Raw genomic sequence first — 19253 nt, 5'->3', positions numbered from 1 at the left:
TGCAGGACCCTGGACTTGCCTTTGAACTTCATTAGGTTCCTCTCCACCCAACTCTTCAGCTTCTCCAGGTTTAACTTAATGGCAGCACAGCCTCTGGTGTATTAGCCACACCTCTCACTTTTGTATCATCAGACTTGCTGAGGGTGCACTCTGCCCCCTCCTGCAGGTCATTGATGAACCAGTAGAACAGCACTGGACCCAGTACTGACTGCTGGAGAACACTGCCTGCTACAGGCCTCCAGCTGGACATTGCATTGCTGATCACAACTCTCTGAACTTTGCAATTCAGTCAGTTCTCAAACCAATTCCTTGTCATTTACCTCACCCACATTTCATAGGCTATCAGGATGCTACAGGAGACAGAATCAAAAGCCTTGCTGAAATCAAGGTAAACAACATCCACTGCTTTCCCCTCATCTACTCAGCCAGCCATTCCATCACAGCAGACTATCAGTCTGGTCAAGCATTATTTCCCCTTGGTGAATCCATGTTGACTACTACTGACAACCTTCTTTTGTTTCACATGCTTAGAGATGACATGCAGGATGAGCTCTTCCATCTTTCCAGGGATGGAAGTGAGGCTGACCAGCCTATAGTACCCTGGGTCCTCCTCTTTGCCCTTTCTGAAGGGACACTGGCTTTCCTCAGGCATCTCTGCTGTTCTCCATGACCTTACAAAGGTGATGGAGAGTGGCTTAGCAGCAACATCTGCCAGCTCCCTCAACACTCATAGGTGCATCCCATCAGGGCCCACGGATCTGTGGGTGTCAAGTTTACCTAAATGATCTCTAATCCAAACCCCTCAAAGAAAATCAGGTTTAAGCAACTCATATTCAGCACCTGCAAAGACTTCAGAAGTAAGCTTCAGAATTAAAGCAGAAGTACAGGCTTTCTTATGGCAGACATATATTGCTTATGCCCTGACATCATCCTAGTTTGCATGCCAAGCACTCATGTTTATGAGTCAGAAGGAAAATACATTCAAACAGGCTAAACCTGAAATAGCACAGCCTAACAAATCAAAATAAAAAAATCTAACAACTTCACATTTAAGTGTGTTCACTCATCAGCATTTTTTTAAAGAATATTTTGTTGTGCAAAAGTTTTGAATGCAGCTGTACTGCAATCACTTATTAAGTCTGAATGTACTATCCAAGTCAAAACAAACTTAGTCAAACTTTCACAGTTCATAACCTAGAAAGCCCTTCATCTGCAGTTCAGAAAGGCAATCAGGAGTGATTTACTTGTTAGGACTGGAATTTTAGACTTCAGATTGGCTCCTGTGCAAGGCTGCTCTTCAACTAATTGAGATAGAGTGAAAAGGGCTGCAGCAGGGGAAGGCAAGACAGCCTCCTGTCATTCTAATATTCCACCATTACCCTCCCTCAGTACCAACCCAGACATCCCCAGCTCTTACAGAAGCCCCACACAGCCGGTCACAACCATTAAACCAAGTATCTCCAAGCTAGCCATCTTACTGCCTCAATCCCAAGTCCACAGCTCCAAGGCTCTAACTACCATCACCCAAGCTAGCACTGTTACTCACAATCCCAAATAAACTAATTCAGAGCTATTTTCTGACTCTCTTCTCTCTCACCTTTGTCAAAACCCTCAAAGCCAGGAGTTATATATCATTTACACTCTGTGTTTAGGTTCATGTGGCTTTTCAGTGCCTACACCAATAACCTCCCTAGCCCCTCAGTCTCCAAGTATTAGGTAGAGATGTCTCAGGCAGGGACAGCTATCCTAAGTAATCTCGCTCTCAGCACTGTCCCAGCCACTCTTGCCAGCTTCTTCCTACTTAAGGGCCACAAGACAATACACAAAGGACAGCAAAGATTTCCCTAATAATGGAAACATAATTAAGGTTGATTTTATAGTGTTATGTAATCAGTAACATGACCCGATTTGCAACATTTAAGAAGCCCCTACAACAGATACAACTTGAAAAGGACGTGAAAATAGTCAAATCACAGCAGCAAATGAGAAGCGTGCTTTCTTCCTCTCTTCCCCCTTTCTCCCCGTGAAGAAATATTCAACTACTCAAATAGATGTGAAAAACTTTAGTCTAGCCTATTTTATTATTCCAACATATTCTTTAGTTGTTATTCAGTGATGTCACTGCTCTGTTACAGAGACTTCTGTGTAGAGCTTAACACACAAAGTCACCTGGGCTGGATTTAATACCTATTACCTATCCAGGAGGACTGGACAAGAAACCTCAGGGTAGTCTCCTCATTCTTCTCAAGCATGTGAAAAACTTCTACAAAGACGGCAGCCATGCTTCTCATTCTTCACTTCAATAGAGTAAGGCAGAGCAGCTGCTCTTATTTTTCATTCAAAGATCACAACCTCTAACAATGCTGCTTCTACTCCTTGAATTGCATCATCTCCACAAGAGAACAGCATTGCATTTATATAGACGTGACCAATCAGATGGGGCTTTGAGAACCTCGTGCACTGGAAGGTGGCCCTGCCTGTGGCAGGGGGTTTGGAATGAGATGATCTTTAAGATCCCTTTCAACCCAAACCATTCTATGATTTTGTTAGCCTGAATAATCCCCCCTCTCCTCCCACTTATTTTCCTAGAACCACTTCCACCCATCATTTTTTTCTGAAGTTTTTGCAGTTGTTACATTTGCTTTTTTGTTTATATCCCACTAATACTATAAGCCCTATTTCAGACTTCTCCAAATGCGTTTCATAATATATACACCTACAAAAGCCTACTAAGTTTAAGCTTTTAGTTTCTACACAGAATTACTATGACTTCTAAGGGCTTGTTTCCAGGTAGAAAGGCATACACCTCAATTTCATCTAGATCACTCTTTGCCTTCCCACTTCAGAAAGCTCCAGGGTGTTAATATTTGTGTGAGACACAGCTTTCTTCTGTTCCCTTATCCTCTAAGGCTACTGGTCTGCTACAGAAAATAAATTTGAACTTACCCATTCTTTCTCAAAAACCTACCCTGCTGGTTTATTTTCTTCATATTTTCATGACACTTCTCAGCATTATGCAAAATGTGTGTTTTGTTAAAACACAATTTCAAACTCTTTGGACAAATTTGAAGTATGTCACACAAGCTTTCTCCTTTTTTAGGAGACGACTAAGCTAACAGTAGTTATTATTGATTCCAAGATCACTTCAACCTGCTGTTGGAGAGCACTGTTCGAAAGATTGAGACTGTTTAAAAATATCATAGCTTAAGACTTCTGTTCTATGCTGAGCTCTTACAGTGATATTTGGCGATCAATGATATTTACTGGAAAAAGTTTTGCTGTAATCGATAGTAAAATAAAAAGGCATTAGACATTTTGGACTTCCTAATATCACCTGTTAGTACTTTTCCCCTCCCTCAAATTGAAATGTCATCTACAGAAAATTACTTGGATCTCTATTGCATATAGAAGTATCTCTCACCATGCTTTGTGCCCCTTAGCAGTAACATTTTAGACACACACACACCCCCCTACAGTCCCTACCAGCTCGGTTTTGTCACATATATTTCAACATCTTCTGGCAAAAGACCTTTAGCTCTTCTATGAACTGAAAGTTAAGTCAAAGCATCTTTCTCAGTACAGTCTTTGCAGTGACAGTTTAGGCTCACATTCTCAAAGCTGTTTTTCAAGGTACACAACACCACCCCCCCCACACCCCCCCCATTGTGCTATCCCACCATTCCCCTTCTCACTCCTTCATGAAGTTTTGTAACTTATCACATGAATTGCTCTCTGCCTTCATCTTCTTGTCCACTTGTTGGAGATCAATGCTTTCTCCTCTCTGTTCCTTTTCTTCTTTGCCTGTAGCCTGACTTAGCTCAGAACTTGTTGGTCATTCCCATTGTTACCTGACTTCTACTCACTTCCCTCTCCTTCCACCCTGTGCAAATTCAGAGTTTTTATTCTGGAATTAATCACCTGGTAGCCCTGAATCATGGAGCAGGTAAAAAAAAAACAAAAAAAAACCTTGCTGTAAAGTAACTCCTCTCTCCTTCCCAAATGCCATTCTTCATCTGTTAGGCTAGGTCATTCCAGAATCAATACTCCAGTCATGCACATTATCCAAAACACACCTGTTAAATTTAATTGACCTATGTTGATTATACAGGAAGACACCCAGTTGCTTTTGATTATTTCACCTATTTCCTGCATTAGTATTAGCTATGGATGTGTCCCAGCTGGGACAAGCTACCTGTGATCATGCCTAAGTAAAGGAACAACAGTAAGCAAGTTTAGGAATCCAACCTCTTACATCAAGTTTTAGAGAATACATGCAGTAAATAAATCATTCAGTACACAAAGGCAGCAAAACACATTTTTTAAAAAAAAATTGTTCAAGACAGAGCTACAAGCATATCTGCATACTAGCAAGCAGGTGCTCTGCTTGGAAACAGCCTACATTTCTCAGTGATCATGTTCAAGAACAGTAGCTGCTATTCAAACTCAGCACCTGAAAGAAGCCATACTTTGTAAGAACAACTTAAAAGATAAAGTGACTAATCCCCAGCACTACGTACACCAGATTTACAACATTACTGTTCTTAAACATCACACATTCTCACAACAAGGAAAAATCAGGAAACTAAGTTTGAAAGAACAAACCACATATGATCTACTTGTTTTCCAGCATTTATCATTCCCACTTCAGAACAGAAGGCTTAAGAAAATGAGGGGGGGGGGGAAAAATCTGATAAAAGGAATATATGTCCCCATCACAACATCCAATTATTTTGCATGTATTTTATTTTGAAAATCAATTTGCAAGACACAGAAGCAACTTAAATTTACAGAACACTGACTGAACTTAAATAGTCTGCTTTAGCTGTAAATAGTTTCAGTCACAGCTTAACTTAGCAGAACATAACTAAAAGTTAATTTTTCTAGGAAGATCCCAAGCAGCTTGAAAAAAGGAGGATTTGTTTAGAAGACTTGATTTTAAAACATATGTGTTTATTCTTCCACAAAAGAACGACTTACTTGCTAGCTTAGCCTGTAGTCCTGAAGGTCCAGGTTTTGATGTCTCCGACTTGGAAGAGCCTGGTAGAGACAGTTTTGTTTTAGGGAGACTGACTTTTGGGCTGAATCGAGCAGCCCAGTCAAACTTTGAAGAGCCACCTGTTTTACTCGGTTCTTTGTCCCTGCTACTCCTTCTTGGACTGGGGCTGGATGCGGAACGGGAACGTCTAGCCTTACTCTGGTCCTTTCCCTGTTTCACTCTGGCACCCTGAGGAACAGTAGAAGAAGCAGAGGCAACAGCAGAAGAGGAGGAGGAGGTGGAAGCTGAAGAAGAAGAATCGGTGATGGTGCTACACCCAGCTTTGGCTGAGGTCACCGATTTTGAAGCCAGCTTGGAGACTTTTGCTGACTTTTCTTCAGTGCCAGTTGATTCAACTGATGACCCACTCTTTATACAAGACAGATTCTCTGTCCTTTTCCTTTTCTGACTTCGGGAGCTACCAGCAGCTCCACCCTTTCTGGTGTGAGCCTTGCTTGTTGATGGCAATTGTGTAGACTTGGGCTGCTCTTGGTCTGAGTGTCTTCTCTTAGATTTAGTATGTGGCTTGTTAGTTTCTGAGGAAGTTTCAGTATGTTGAAGTGCTTTGGGTTTTTTAGCAGAGCTAGGAGAATTGGTCCTCCTGTAATCTGGACTAGCACTGCGTTTAACTCCGCGAGAATTGTCTTTCTTAGGCACTTGCCCCGTTTTTTGCTTTTCTGAAGTATTGACTCTCTCCGGATCTTCTTGTGGTATTAAAACAGCAGATGAACTACAGCCTCTGTAGAAGTAAGCAGGAACAGCATTAGAGTTGAACTCAAGAAGCCTCACAGTTGTAAGAGTTTTGCATGCTAAACGTTACCATTCTTTAATAATAAATAATAAAGGAAACTGCATGTAAGAAACACTGTTAAGTTTACATTGAAGCAAACAAAAACCCTCACATGCTTGTATGAGAACAGTTATATCACACATATTTGCTAGCATAAAAACTAAGTAGATTGCAAAATAAAAGCACAATACACCACCTTTCTAAAAAGGAAGTTATAACTTGAATATATTTTACTTTTACATATATCAGTATCTCAAACTGATTAAATCAAACAAAAAAAAAAATCAAGCCATGAAACTTAACTGAATGTTTGAGAATATTACTTCCACAAGAGAGTAAGGAGTGTTCAGTAATGCATAACTAGTCATAACTGGACTCTAGTTCAAGAAAGACTCTTAAAGAAAGGACAGTTTCTCATCAAATCTTTAAATTGATGTAGTGAATCACACACAAAAATGGCAAAATTCTCTTCTATGTAATAAAAAACTGTTCCAGTGTGTAGATAGTGGAAGCATATGCAGAATAGACAAGCAAAATCAAGATGATTACCCTGAACACAGGTCTACTTTAGTTTATTGCATGTTTCAATTCATACTGGACATTGCTCTAACCCCCTTGAGCAATCTTCTCCCAATATGAAGCAGAAGAAGGGGAGAAAGACCTTGCAAGTATTCCAGGACTAGTTATGCAGAAATCATTTCCTCCCCATCACTGATGGAATGCTCTTAGTTGGTGAATTAGAAAAAAAACCACAAACAGAAATTGAAACCCTGAAATATATCCAGTGAAAGCAATACCTAGATTAGTTAAATATCTATTAGTCACATGTTTTATAAGAACTCTGTATAACTCAGTAATTATACACAGTTTTGAAGTGCAGATAACACTAGTTAACATATGAATATGAAGCACAATTACCTTTTAGAAAAGTGTCCCTTGGACTGCTCAGAAGTAGTATTAGACTGCACTTTGGGTGTCTTTGAAATAGATTTTCTACTCTCAGGAGGGCTATGTGCCTTATGTTTTGCCTGCCCTAAATGTGACCTGTCAGTAGAAAGTCAAAACAGAAAGCTATCAGGATTCCAAGATACAGACCTGTAGGTGGAATATTGTTTATTTCTGGACCATTTACAAATATTAATTTACAGCTACAAACCTTTCCACATCAGCTCCTAATATTAAAGCAGCATTTCTAAAGAATCACCTGATGAAGTTACAAATCACTACCAGTGTAATTGTTTTGCAAAGCACACAATTATTTAGTCATTTTAAATGAATAAAACATCTTCTCACACCTGAGTTTTGCAGGTAAATTCAGATCTTTCTGGTGTGCAAGATTACTGAATTATTCACTTAAGCATTAAGCTAGCACAGTAAAGCACAAGACTAGAGCACCTGTCAAAGATCTCAAAAACAGATATATACTCATCTACCTCAAGATTCCACGCATTAAGTCTTTATACAGTTATGAGTATTTACATCTTTGCTCTTCAGTTTAAAAAAAAAAAAAAAATCAAGTGCTCAGAATGGGAATGCAGCCAGCTCCACTTGGTAGGAAAGCTCAACCCTACCAGTTATTTTCTGGCTGCAGATCTATCAGTTCAAAGGACTGAGAGCTGTTTGGTAACAGTCGAAGTAAGAGGAATGAAGAAATGCACACCACCAATGAAGGCAGTCAAATGAGACAGGAAACTTGCAATGTCAGAGACAGGAACGAGTTTCACATAGATAAGCTGTAAGAGGTCTTCTAAGCAGCATTCAGCTGCATGCAAAAAATGGTTTATTGTAGGAACTCTGACTGAAGGACAAAGATAATACTATACACCATGGATAAAATTTCAGACTTAAGTTACATCTTCATTTATTCCACATTTACCTTGAAACCCACTCAGAATCACCATCTGCAAGACTCAGAAGAGAGCGCTCATCAGCATTTAAAACAGGACAGTATAAATAATTGCTAAGGCAAGAGACATCTCACTTGCACTTCCCAGATAAAATGCACTTTTGACTCAGCTGTCACCTGGAAAACTTTACTGCACATATCCTACCTATACAGAAGCCCCATGAATCACTAACCTTCGAAAAACCTCAAACTAGTCTATTACTAATGCTGAAAGAAGCAATGTTTCAAAGTTAAAGAACTGCCAATTACATGGTCATATGCTATAAACCCAGGTCTAGATACCCTGTGAGATGAGCTCTGCAAACATCCTCAAAAGCTACAGAGGGTGGAGAGGAATGTGGACTTCCAATTTAAGTGTTCCGCTCCAACCCATGACCCCAAACATCACAAAGTTTAGGCCAATAGATTAAGTGGAAGTGGTAAGAGTTCCACAAGCTTTGAAATAGGTTCTCTTCCAATGAAATGCCAGTCTAGTAGAACAGGCAGAGCTAAGTATACTACACTGACCAGAAACTTTCCCGATCCTCTTCAGGATTTCAACACAAACTTGAATCTCAGTAGAAAAACCAAGTCTAACCATAAGGATGATAACCACATGGTAATTTGCTTAGAGTCAAAAGAAAATAAATACTGTTTTTTGTGATAACTTTCCTGCTTCTGAATTATTCTCATTTAGTCAGTTACTCAGATGAATGCACATAGACAGTACGTGTCCAACATTTTCTGTGCCCCATCTAAGAGCATGACAGTCTGGAAAGATTAAATTAACAGCATCTTCTCCATACTCCAGTAATTAATTTTATTTATCATACTATAAGAAATCTTGTTTACTATCAAAAGCAAGTGAAATAAAAGTGTTATATCTTTAGGTCACAATAACAAACTCCATCAAGGTAAACTTGGGAATGTTTCACCTAATCCTGAGTGTTTGGATTTTCCTTTTCCCAACAAAAGATTAAGGCGTGAAATTTAATTTTCCCCATGAAATGTTTTTGTTATGGGAGTAACAGACATTATTACATAATTTACACTTGGCAGGAATCTTGGGTTTTATGTAAGCTAAACTGATCAGGATTCATTTATTCTGAAGTATATTTTAAAAGGTTACTTTCCCATAAAGATTTTTGTTTTGCTTTAGATATTCACCAAACACAGTAACTGAAGAACTTTCCAACTAAAATACTGCTAAAGCAATACATGCAAAACATGCACTGAGGAGTTTCCACTTGTTTTAGGTTTCTCCCCTTCCATGTTTAAACGTTTTGGATTCTTACAAGATTTCCAAGGACACTTTCATACCAATGTCCAATTTGTGTGGACTATTAAAGCTACAACCATATCTTAGGGATCATGAATACATGCAGAGTATTAGCATTGCTTTGCTTTCTTTATCCATCAAACTATCAGTACAAACAACCTTCTGTGCAAAAAGGTTACTCTAGAAACGTGACAAATGGGAAGTCACAACTGAAGAGAATTTTTTTCAAACCTACTGTGCTCTCACTTCTCACCGAGTTTAATCACTCACCTTGCATATATTGCAAAGAGAAGGTCCACAATACAACGGCAACTGTGCATGCAGTAGCATGTCAGTCAACAGGAATATGACATGAACTCTCCAAGTTTTATACAAGAGCAAGAAGATTGAGAATTTGATTACAGGATTAACGTAAAAACTTAAGCCGTACGCCAACTAAAAAGTATCATTCTCCCAATTTATACTAAAGTTGTGAGAGTTTACTTAAGATCTCCTTAAAGAAGTTAACTCTCATACAAAGGTAGGTAGAATAGCCTGTAGAGCTCAGAATGAGCAATGCCTGAAGAGCAATCAAGTGCTAAAAAAGATACATGCACAGCTGGAAGGCTGGGGTTTTTTTAAGATTGTAAACTACATGTATATTTGTCCATAATCCAAGGCTTTTCACTTGTAACTTACCATTACAAGCTCTTCAGTCTTTTCCATTAATACAGTTATGAGCATTTTCATTAAGAATCTTCATTCCAGCAACAAGTGTTTTGAGAGACTGAGTTCCTCATTAATGACAAAAAACGATGAGCTAAATATTTGCGCTTGCGTTTGTCCATTTCCACTCTCAGGGGCTGCTCCAGAAAGACTGAGCTCTTGCTGGACCTTTGTGTTTTGTAGGGGTTTTTTGTTTTCCTTCCCTCCCTCCCCAAACATAAAGACAATTTCATAAACAACTCCAAGGCTTCATTCAACTGGGCAAAGCTGTCTGCTGCTGCACATTTTAATTCACAGGCAAACAAAGTTTAGAGTAACACACATACAGAAGTTGACAAGCTAACCACCATTTACCTTGCTCTGTTATATAAACAGTATGGTGGAAAATGCCAGCCCTGAGCAAAACTATAATAAAGAACCAACTAGAACCTGTTCTCTCAGAGAGTTACTCCGAGCATATTCAAAAAAAAAAAAAAAAAAAAACCAACACAACATACCTTTTGAAGTTAGTTAATAAACAAAGTGTTTAATCTAAGTCATGTTCCTCAGCAGCTGAGAGTGAGAGCTATTAAATGCTTCCAAACAAAGTCTGCAAAAACCATCCTTTTACTTCTGTCAAAAATGAGATTAAGAAAAAAGCAATAGCACAGATGAAAAAATGCTGTGGAAAAACACCTACTTTCTCTCCTCAGAAATACTCCACTTGTCTTCCCCACCAACTCAATCATCATATTTAGTTTTTTACAGGTCTTAGGTAAGTTCTTACCAGTTAACATATCACCAAGACTGGTCCAAAACCAAATCCTGTTTAGAACAAAAGCAGTATAACTGACAAAAGCACTCTTTCTGCTTATACCAAAATCCTACAAGCAGTCAACAACAATCTCATTTATCATTTAGCCTTCAATTCCAAATACACACGAACGTGTACATATTTTATTCCAAAACACTAAAATTTGCTTATAAAGTATCCTACTTCCATATATAACTCAACTGCATAGCAGTCACTTATGTCAAAGTGATATCCTGCTTAAATACTGATACTCCTGAAGATTCCATAAGACTAATATGCTAAAAGATAAGCACCGCTGTAATTTAATGCCACTTATTAAAAAAAAAAAAAAAGAATTTTTTGCAGCACTCGTAAAAAAGTTCTAGTACATGGGACCACTTCCATTACTCTATACCAACATAGTGAAACATTGCTCACAACTGAAAGGAACAATCAACTGCTCCATGTCCAGGAAAGATCTTATTGTGTGCCTCACAATACCACTTCCAAATTGCTCCCATTCAAAGTAAATCCTATGGCATGACTGGGAACTAAGCCAGGAGGGCACAATTCTTCAACACACATGGTAACAACATCAATATACAGTTGAGAAAATGACAGTAAGTACCTTGCACCCCCTCCTCCTCCCCCTATGAAAAGAAAGCTTCATTAACGCATCTGCTTTGGTTTACTGCTGCAAAGGGAAACTTTAGCATCATTATTGCTTCCTTACAAACCTGCAAGGAGTCATCCTTCAGAGGAGAGCACTCCAAGAGACACTTCAGACAGGGCTCATGCTGCACAATTATAAAGGTGCCATCGTCACAGTAATTCTAAATTAGGAAGTAAACACTAAACACTTTTCAAAATGGTAGTAAAACCAGTAAAAACTACAGTACCCACAAGAGCTGAAGTTCATCCAAAGCACAAAGTTATTGCAACATCACTACTGACAACAAAGTGAAGAATCACATTAGTTCAACTTCACCAAGGCCAATTTGTTTACATGCATACATGGGGGGAAGGAATGACACAACACCACCAGTTCACTGGTTTATATATCCCTTTTCAAATACAGACTCCTTTCCTCTTTTAGAGGAAAGCACACATCACTGTTACAGCGCAAACTGGATATATACAGCATCTGTCTGTCTATACTTCTTTGAGCCTGGTATCATTGTTTGTATTTTTAAACAGATGCACCTCAAAATCAAACTCAAAGCTCCTACCAAGTTACTATGCTGAGTGTGAAATTGCTGGTAAAACTCCAGCAGAAAACCATTACAGGCATCCCCTGCTCATTGTGACTCAAGTACTGATGTTATGGGGACATCAAACAAGCCCAGTCTACAGGAAGACGGGCTTGCATTGTTGCTTCCAGGTTAAGCCAGTCTGTCAATACTCGATGTAACAGGAGGGAGATTCTGCATTTAGAATAGACCCAAGAGAAGTTTGGAATTTCCAAGGTCTTCATGACAGTGAACTGTAGCAGCTCAGCAAATTAAACTGGCAAAGTTTTAACAAAAGACCTTTAAGCTGTAAAAGTATCAAAGATTATAGAAAGACACAGATTAGTACTTCAGCTTGGCAGCACTATCATTCTCCGGACTCCCTTTCTTAACACTTTTATCAACTAAGGTCTCTTGCATTCACTCCAGTCAGACCATAAAAGAGATCGAGGTAACTCTAAGGCTATTACAAGGCCATCTGGCCATAAAACACGCTTACCTTGGATTATTGGCCTTCACATTCAAGTCTGAAATTATGAGTGACAAACAGCATAAACTCTTCAAGCTCTCGTCACTTAATTTGTATTTTGAAAATGCATGCACCTCAGCTACAAGAAAGCTTTAAGAAAAAAGCTGCTGCATTTCCAGCATTGAGAAAGCTATTTATACAAAGCAGAAATGCAATCAAGTACACAAGTTCAGACAGTATCGAAACCTGCCCTTGCTCGAAGGGTTATGATTGCATATCTATGACCAAAGTGAAATAACCTCCAACTTCAGAAGGTGTGGCCCTTAAGTCTGCTTACAAACTTTGTGGCTAATTTTAGGCATGAAGCAACAACCCTCTACAGAGTCACATTACTGTCTAATTCCCTCTTTTTTTTTTTTATTAGGAAGGGGGGAGTTGGGAGTTTTTCATCTTTGTATATTGGTTTGTTGTTTATGGGGGGGGGTAAGAAAGAAGTGGATCTAATAAAGTGGCTGAATAAAATCTCACACTGTCTGTACAACATCAGTAAGTAGTATGGATCAACAGAAGAAAATCTGTAAAGCAAGACAGTTGCCATTAAGGATCAGTGTCCACCATCTCTGCATTTCAATGATTTCTACTTCAAAGCATCCCAGATTACAACCACAAGCGACCAGCATACACACACTGCTCTCATAGATCACAACTTTCAATTCAGTTTCATCCAAAAAGATTCCAGTTCAAGTGCTCCAAGACCATTCCACATTAGCCAAAACACAGCAGGTGAGGATGACTGATTGGCTTCAAAAGAATATTCCCAGCTCCAACTAAAATACTAACATAGATATATCTCAAGTTCGCAGTTACTTGCACAATATTAGCATATTATTGAAACTAGTCTTTCCACAGTTTGTTTATTCTAAGTGATTTCACAGCTGAAACTGAAGAGTTTCACTTTTTACTGATGACAAATTCAAGAAAGAGTGAAAATAAATTGTCTCAGTCATCCCAAAAAACCCATTAATGTAAGAAAAGGTGCATTGTTTTTTGCTCAGTGTTTGTTTGGGGTTTGAGTTTTTTTTAACTATAGCAGCCAAAGCAGTGTTTATCACTGGACTACACCAAGGCATAAAAAGAAAACTCAAGCTGTGAAGGCTAGACCCTCCTCTATAATGCTCAGCAGCAGAACCGAAACATACTATCCCACTGCGTGCTAGATACATGGAAGGGTCAGTCCTGTGAGGTTTGTGTCCAAAGACATGCACTAGCTAGAAACAGTCATCTGAGAGCCTGTCTCTTTCCATGTCATCTACAAATTTTACAAGGACCTCACAGATCTATCTTACATTGGTCCTTGTAAAATAGCCATTTCTGCCCAGCACCTTATTAAAAAGGAGATGCTGATGATGCTAAAAGAAGATTAATTAATTTTAAATTTTGTATTAACCAGCACGCTTTAACCAGGCCTCTTTATAGGCTATGCCAGCTCAAAATGCTCGTTCAGAGATGCAAAGGCAGGGGAGGTCCTGTTCTAAAAAAGACCCAGATTCAAAGAGGACTTCAAGCTTCTTTCACCCTCTTTACTTAAGCAAGGAGCTCTGGTTCTGATAAAGGTCTAACACAGTTTAAGAGTGCAATACACTCCTGTTCATGGAAGTCTGGTAAAAATTTGGTGAGGAGTGGAAGAGGTCCAGTCATTTAAGACAAGTGAATTCCAATCATTGTATGACAGCATAACAGATCACAATGCACCAAAACAATGGATGAGTGACTTTCTTAAAAGAAAACAGTGCTACCCTTAAAATTCTTCAGTTTGTCTGACTCGCTGGGGAGCTTCTCCCTGGCATTCTGCTGTAAAACCTGAACTAACAGTAGATATCTGAAGAAGAATTCCCCATCTCATCTCCAAATAACTCACCTCCAATTCTTTATTCTAGGGAGAGGTTTATTCGCCCCAGGTGAAGTTTAGTGTGAAAGGAAAGAGCTGGTAGGAAAATATCTAACTTAAACATCCACCGAGATGCAGAGACAACACAGAATGGGCAGAAGGGAATGAAGGGCTCACTATGCCTCTGTTAAAAGACATTCTCCAAAACCAATTCTAGCTTACAAAATAATCAGCTACATAAGGCAGCAACTTCCCCTAGTAATGCCACATCACTCCAAGGGAGAAGCCTTGTGTTTATCATCTGCTCTTCCCCTTGTACAGTAGACTAGTTTAGAGAACGTGAAGCTGCATTATTCTCCCTGAAGTTCCTTAGAAGTTGGCCTTCTTCACCCATTCAATAGTTGTTCAGCTTGTTCTCAGTTAGGCTTATACTAGTAAGAAATACACCACATTAAAATGTATAGCCCAATTCCTTCCTAGTAAAAAACTTTTGTGCCATTGATGTGCAATATTTTAATACTCATCGCCCCCCCCCAAAAAAAAAAGAAAAAAAATCAAGCCCAAGGTACACATATTCAACAACTGCACCAGTAACATATCTGAGGGAGTAGAATATAGACAGATTTGCCTACCATCATACTACAACCTTTCTTCATTAGACTGATCTTTTAACAAAGTTAAAGAAACACATATCCATACAAGCTTCACTCATGGCAGTAATAATACAGTCATGCATAGGAGAGTTTTAAGAATCTTCTTTGTTCTGCACTGCAGAGGCAACCACTTAAATACAATCCGGTCCACTTGCTCACTACATCAGGCATATTAAATGATGGCAAACCTTTTTTTTCTTTAATTATTCAACAGCTGCACAGGATTTACATGCAGTGCAAAGGTAACGGAGTACCAGTTATTCACTCTTCTAGAAGAGGAACACAGATTTTCCCAGATTCCCAGTAACAAACTCTCCCTGTCATCCCCCTACCATATTTTTAATATCAGCGGAAGAGAGAAAGGGAAAGAATTTGTACTACCTGTGATTTAGGGAAAACAGCTTTTTCTCCCCTATAGCTTTACTACTGCTATTCTAGCTGAAAATATATGGCAGTGAATTATCCATGAGTTTATCTCACACAAAAACAGTACAGGTAGCATTTCAGGGGTGAAAAGACTTTATGCAAATTTCAATGCTTGGATTGAAGGGTGGAAAACTTCATTCTCTAAATCACATCAATTTCACCGTTAAACATTTGAACACACCCATAGGTAGCAATCATACCTTCCTCCTACTGCGTCGTCTTGTGGCTGGGCCCCGGCAGTGTTCCTCTGTGAACGTCGCAGTGACCCCCCTGGATTGTTATTAGGCCGGTTGGACATTGGCACCTCTCTCCTGAAGGGACATACCCTTTCTAGACACTACCATTCACTGAAAGACAAGAGAGGAAGAGCCGTAAGACATGTGGCATGAAGACTCACTGCCACGCCCTCAGAGGTAAATGTAAAATGCTACTGTTTAAGCAAAAACTGAAGACAAACTTTTAAACAACTTTTAGTTAAAAGACTCATGGACAAGGTTCTTCTCAAGAAGATTTAGAACCTTAATACAGAGCAACCAGACTTTGGTATATACAGCATATAGATGATCTACTGGACTAAATGACCTTTAAAGGTCCCTTCCAACCCAAACTACAAACTCCTCTGTGATTTTGTGATGACACCTTTTTTTTTCTAGCAGGCTTCTCTAATCATAAGGAGACAGGACAAAGGCACTTTAGGAGAATCTGTGTTTATCAACATTAAGGAAAAATTCAGTGCTTGATAGACAGCAACAGTATTCAAGTATTTTAACTTTCATTGTAGGAGATTACAAAGCCCATTTCAGGAATAAGCAGCAGTATTCATAACATAACTACAGTGCTTTCCAAACAGCTTCTTTCTCTAGTCTGATTTATGCAACTTTCATTTGCATAAGGCAAGATATATAGTCATTCAGGAAAAAAGATCTAGCTTTATAATCAGGAAGTTTTGCTCATGAGAGCTAAATTAAAAAGTATTTGAGACAGAGGGACTAATGAGTGCACACTATTTTTAAAAAATAATCTATGATGGCTTTGTATTACAACTTGTGGAACTGCTTTGTGACTGCTAGAGGTCTACAGATATTATTTTGGTAGTTATTTACAGAAGACTACCATAGCCCCCAGCCACAGTCCTCAGGAACAGACATATTTCAAGAACAAGCCTCACTTAATTCCTCAATGAAGAGAGGTGACTTCTGTATCCTGTGCTAAATTGGAATTTCCATGTAGAGCATAGCAACAGGACCACAATCAGCAAATACAGTTTTACTGTTTCTAATTTTGTGGAATCTGGTAAAAAAAAGGTATTTGCAGGAGAGAAAAAGGAAGCTGTAAAAAGAAAAGTAACTCAAGTTTAAGAACTCAGCACTCTATATGCTGATTTGGTACCTATTATATCTAGGGCACAGTAAGCAAGAAGTCTGTCATGGAAAAGTTTAAAATGCTGCAGCTTCAGATTCAAATTCAAATGTCTCCAATGAAATAACTCTCAAGATCTGGCATTGTCAGTGAAGACAGTGAATAGCTGAACATAATTGTCTATTCTTCTGAAAAGGGCCTATAGAAGTGAACAAAGGGGACAGGAGGAGAAGGGAGGGCAAAAAAGAATCCTAAATGACACAGTTTTACTGCAAGCCCTAAGAAACCAGGCATATAAACTGGTATTATGCAAACCATTACCCCACATATGATGCTAAAAGGAACATGTATATCATCAAGACACTTGCACAGTGCAAGAAATTATTTACCAGGATTCTGCTAGCTCAGATTCAGTCTTGTTATACTGTAATAATACAACCTAATACTGAAAGGTCACACTTAGCATGCCAGCAATACTTTAAATATTTCCAGGAATTGAATACAAATACAAGTTAGGCAGTAGAATTGCTCTCCATCCTAATCCAAACATCACAGAGTCAAAAGCATCTTTTGGAAGTTTTTCATGTTCTTTGTACTATGAGGACCAACACAGCAGCAAACAGCAAAAACAGAAACTAGAATTAATAAACAAATCACTTTTACCTTCATTGGTTTGGTTGGGTTTTTTTTTTTTACCTTTGGCTTAGGAACTTGAAAGAATGTAAGTAAAGCACAAAATACACAATCCTACAACATATAGTTGTTTGATGAACCTCTTAGCTAGAAGTCCTGATGACTAAGTTGAGAAAGCTATAAACACTACTACTACTAAAAAGGTGAACTTTCCCTCTTCACAATTGTTTCCTCTTATTCTAACCCCTTAATCACAGCCAATATTCCAACAGAAACTTTTAAAGCTTTTCGGTAACATGTAACACCATCAATCTACAACTTCTTATACTTTAGAGCACAAAGAGATTTACAATGAAACAGAAAAAGCTTGCAACTGCTGGAAATCATGGCAGCTTGCTGATGCAGCCAGATCAGTCAAGCTGAGGAGATCGCCAACTTGAAGCACTCTCTTCAGGCTAGCAGTGCAAGAAAGCCGAGCATTATCCAGGCTAAAAGCTGACCAAGGGCCCAGCACTACCCAGGGGGTCCAGCTGAAGTCAATCACAGGCACTGTCAAATGTTGTTGCACATTCTCTTTTTATTTCCTTGTATTCAAACACCAAATGAAAAAAAAAAAAACCAAAAACACCTCCTACTCTTAGAAATGAGGAGCATTTTGTGCATTTTCTAAAAGGAGGGAGTAGTGTCCCCTTCTGCACAAAGGTCAGCTGGCATTGAAACTGTAATAATGTCAAACGTTCAGTCATACTACAAAATCATTGCCACAGAACTACTGTCTCATCTTGTACCAGTTAAAATGTGCATTCCAGCAGGTTTCATTCTGCAAGGAGCAGTGCTCACTTGGACCTCTGCTAGGTTAGCCATGTACTTTCCCACCTCGGGTCAGAAAATGGGCTTCTCCACACACCACCACAAGAGTCAGCTAAAGAAAACATCACACAGGCAATCCTGGCCCTCCCTAGGGAAACTTTCGTTTAATACTGATCTATCTGGGTGTGCTGGTTTTGTCTGTGATTGACTTGAATTTACTCACAGTGGCTGGTACAGGGCTGTGTTTTGGATTTCTCTTGAACACAGCATTGATAAGAGAGCACAGTGTTGATAATACAGATGTTTTTGTTATTGGTGAAAAGTGCTTACACAGAGCCAAGGCCTTTTCTGCATTTTGTACTGTCAGTCATGCTGGTGAGGAGGCTTGAGGTACATGGGAGGTTGGGAGGAGACCTAGCCAGGAAAGGTGACCCAAAATGACCAAAGAGATATTCCAGACCACATGACTTCATGCTCAGTATATAAAGCAGGAGGCAGCAGGAGGAAGGGGAGAACATTTGGAGTGATGGTGCTTGTCTTCCCAAGTCACTGTTACCATGATGGGTCCTGCTCTCCTGGAGATGGCTGAACACCTGCCTGCTCGTGGGAAGAAGTTAATTCTTTGTCTTGCTTTGCTTATATGCACAGCTTCTGCTATTAGATTGTCTTTATCTCAACCCACAAGTTTTCCAGTTTCCACCCTTCCAATTCTCTTTCCAATCCCACTGGTGGGGGAGTGAGCAAGCAGCTGCCTGGTGCTCAGTTGCTGGCTGGGATTAAACCATGACACAGGGTTAGCCAGATACTTGAAGTAGTCTGTGTTTAGAAGTGATGTAGCACAATGTGTTGTCATACACACGGTATTTTCAGCTGCGTATAAGAATGAAATGACAACTGTTTTATCCTGTAAGGCATCTGCCAAGTCAAGATGATGCCCAGAGTTATCTTCTATATTGAAACCTCTCGACTTAACTGCATTTCTTACTGTGTACTTGTTGCCATATGACTCCCAGTTTGCTTTTAAATATAATGCAGCTTCATGATTCAGCTGTGACCTTTGGCATCGAAACATTAAGTCTCACTGCAAGCCGCACAATACCATAAGCCCAGTTAGTCCAGTAATGAAGAGATATTTTCACAACTGTGCCTTCCACATCCTGAAACAAGAGAAGAGCCCAGAGGTTCCTAAATCAGAACTGTTCTCATTCAGACTTGTCCCTCTGAGTCTCACTCCAAGCACTTGGCTTCTTCTTTCCCATTGTCAGACAACTACATTCAAAGGAAATGTGCAACTCAGCAGAGATCAGCTGAATGTGCCAG

The 19253-nt window shown here is 39.3% G+C and overlaps 1 protein-coding gene across 6 annotated transcripts in view; it reads right to left on the bottom strand.

Moving 5' to 3' along the window:
- Nucleotides 1–19253, bottom strand: part of TRIP12 (thyroid hormone receptor interactor 12) — a 79750-nt gene that overhangs the window by 36921 nt on the left and 23576 nt on the right. For 4 of the 6 annotated variants that reach the window (XM_039556962.1, XM_039556961.1, XM_039556963.1 and 1 more), the window contains exons 2-4: nucleotides 15332–15478; nucleotides 6744–6869; nucleotides 4978–5774 (exon numbers count right to left, since the gene is read on the bottom strand). In XM_039556962.1, coding sequence (XP_039412896.1) covers nucleotides 4978–5774; nucleotides 6744–6869; nucleotides 15332–15429 — 1021 coding nt within the window. In that variant the 5' untranslated portion in view covers nucleotides 15430–15478. The remainder of the gene's footprint in view (nucleotides 1–4977; nucleotides 5775–6743; nucleotides 6870–15331; nucleotides 15479–19253) is intronic. The other 2 variants (XM_039556965.1, XM_039556966.1) reach the window with 1 other exon arrangement.

Source organism: Corvus cornix, chromosome 9 (assembly GCF_000738735.6).
Source record: "Corvus cornix cornix isolate S_Up_H32 chromosome 9, ASM73873v5, whole genome shotgun sequence".
NCBI classification, from domain to species: domain Eukaryota; kingdom Metazoa; phylum Chordata; class Aves; order Passeriformes; family Corvidae; genus Corvus; species Corvus cornix.
Note: the sequence above shows the minus strand (reverse complement) of the source record. Positions and strands in the feature narration are given on the sequence as shown.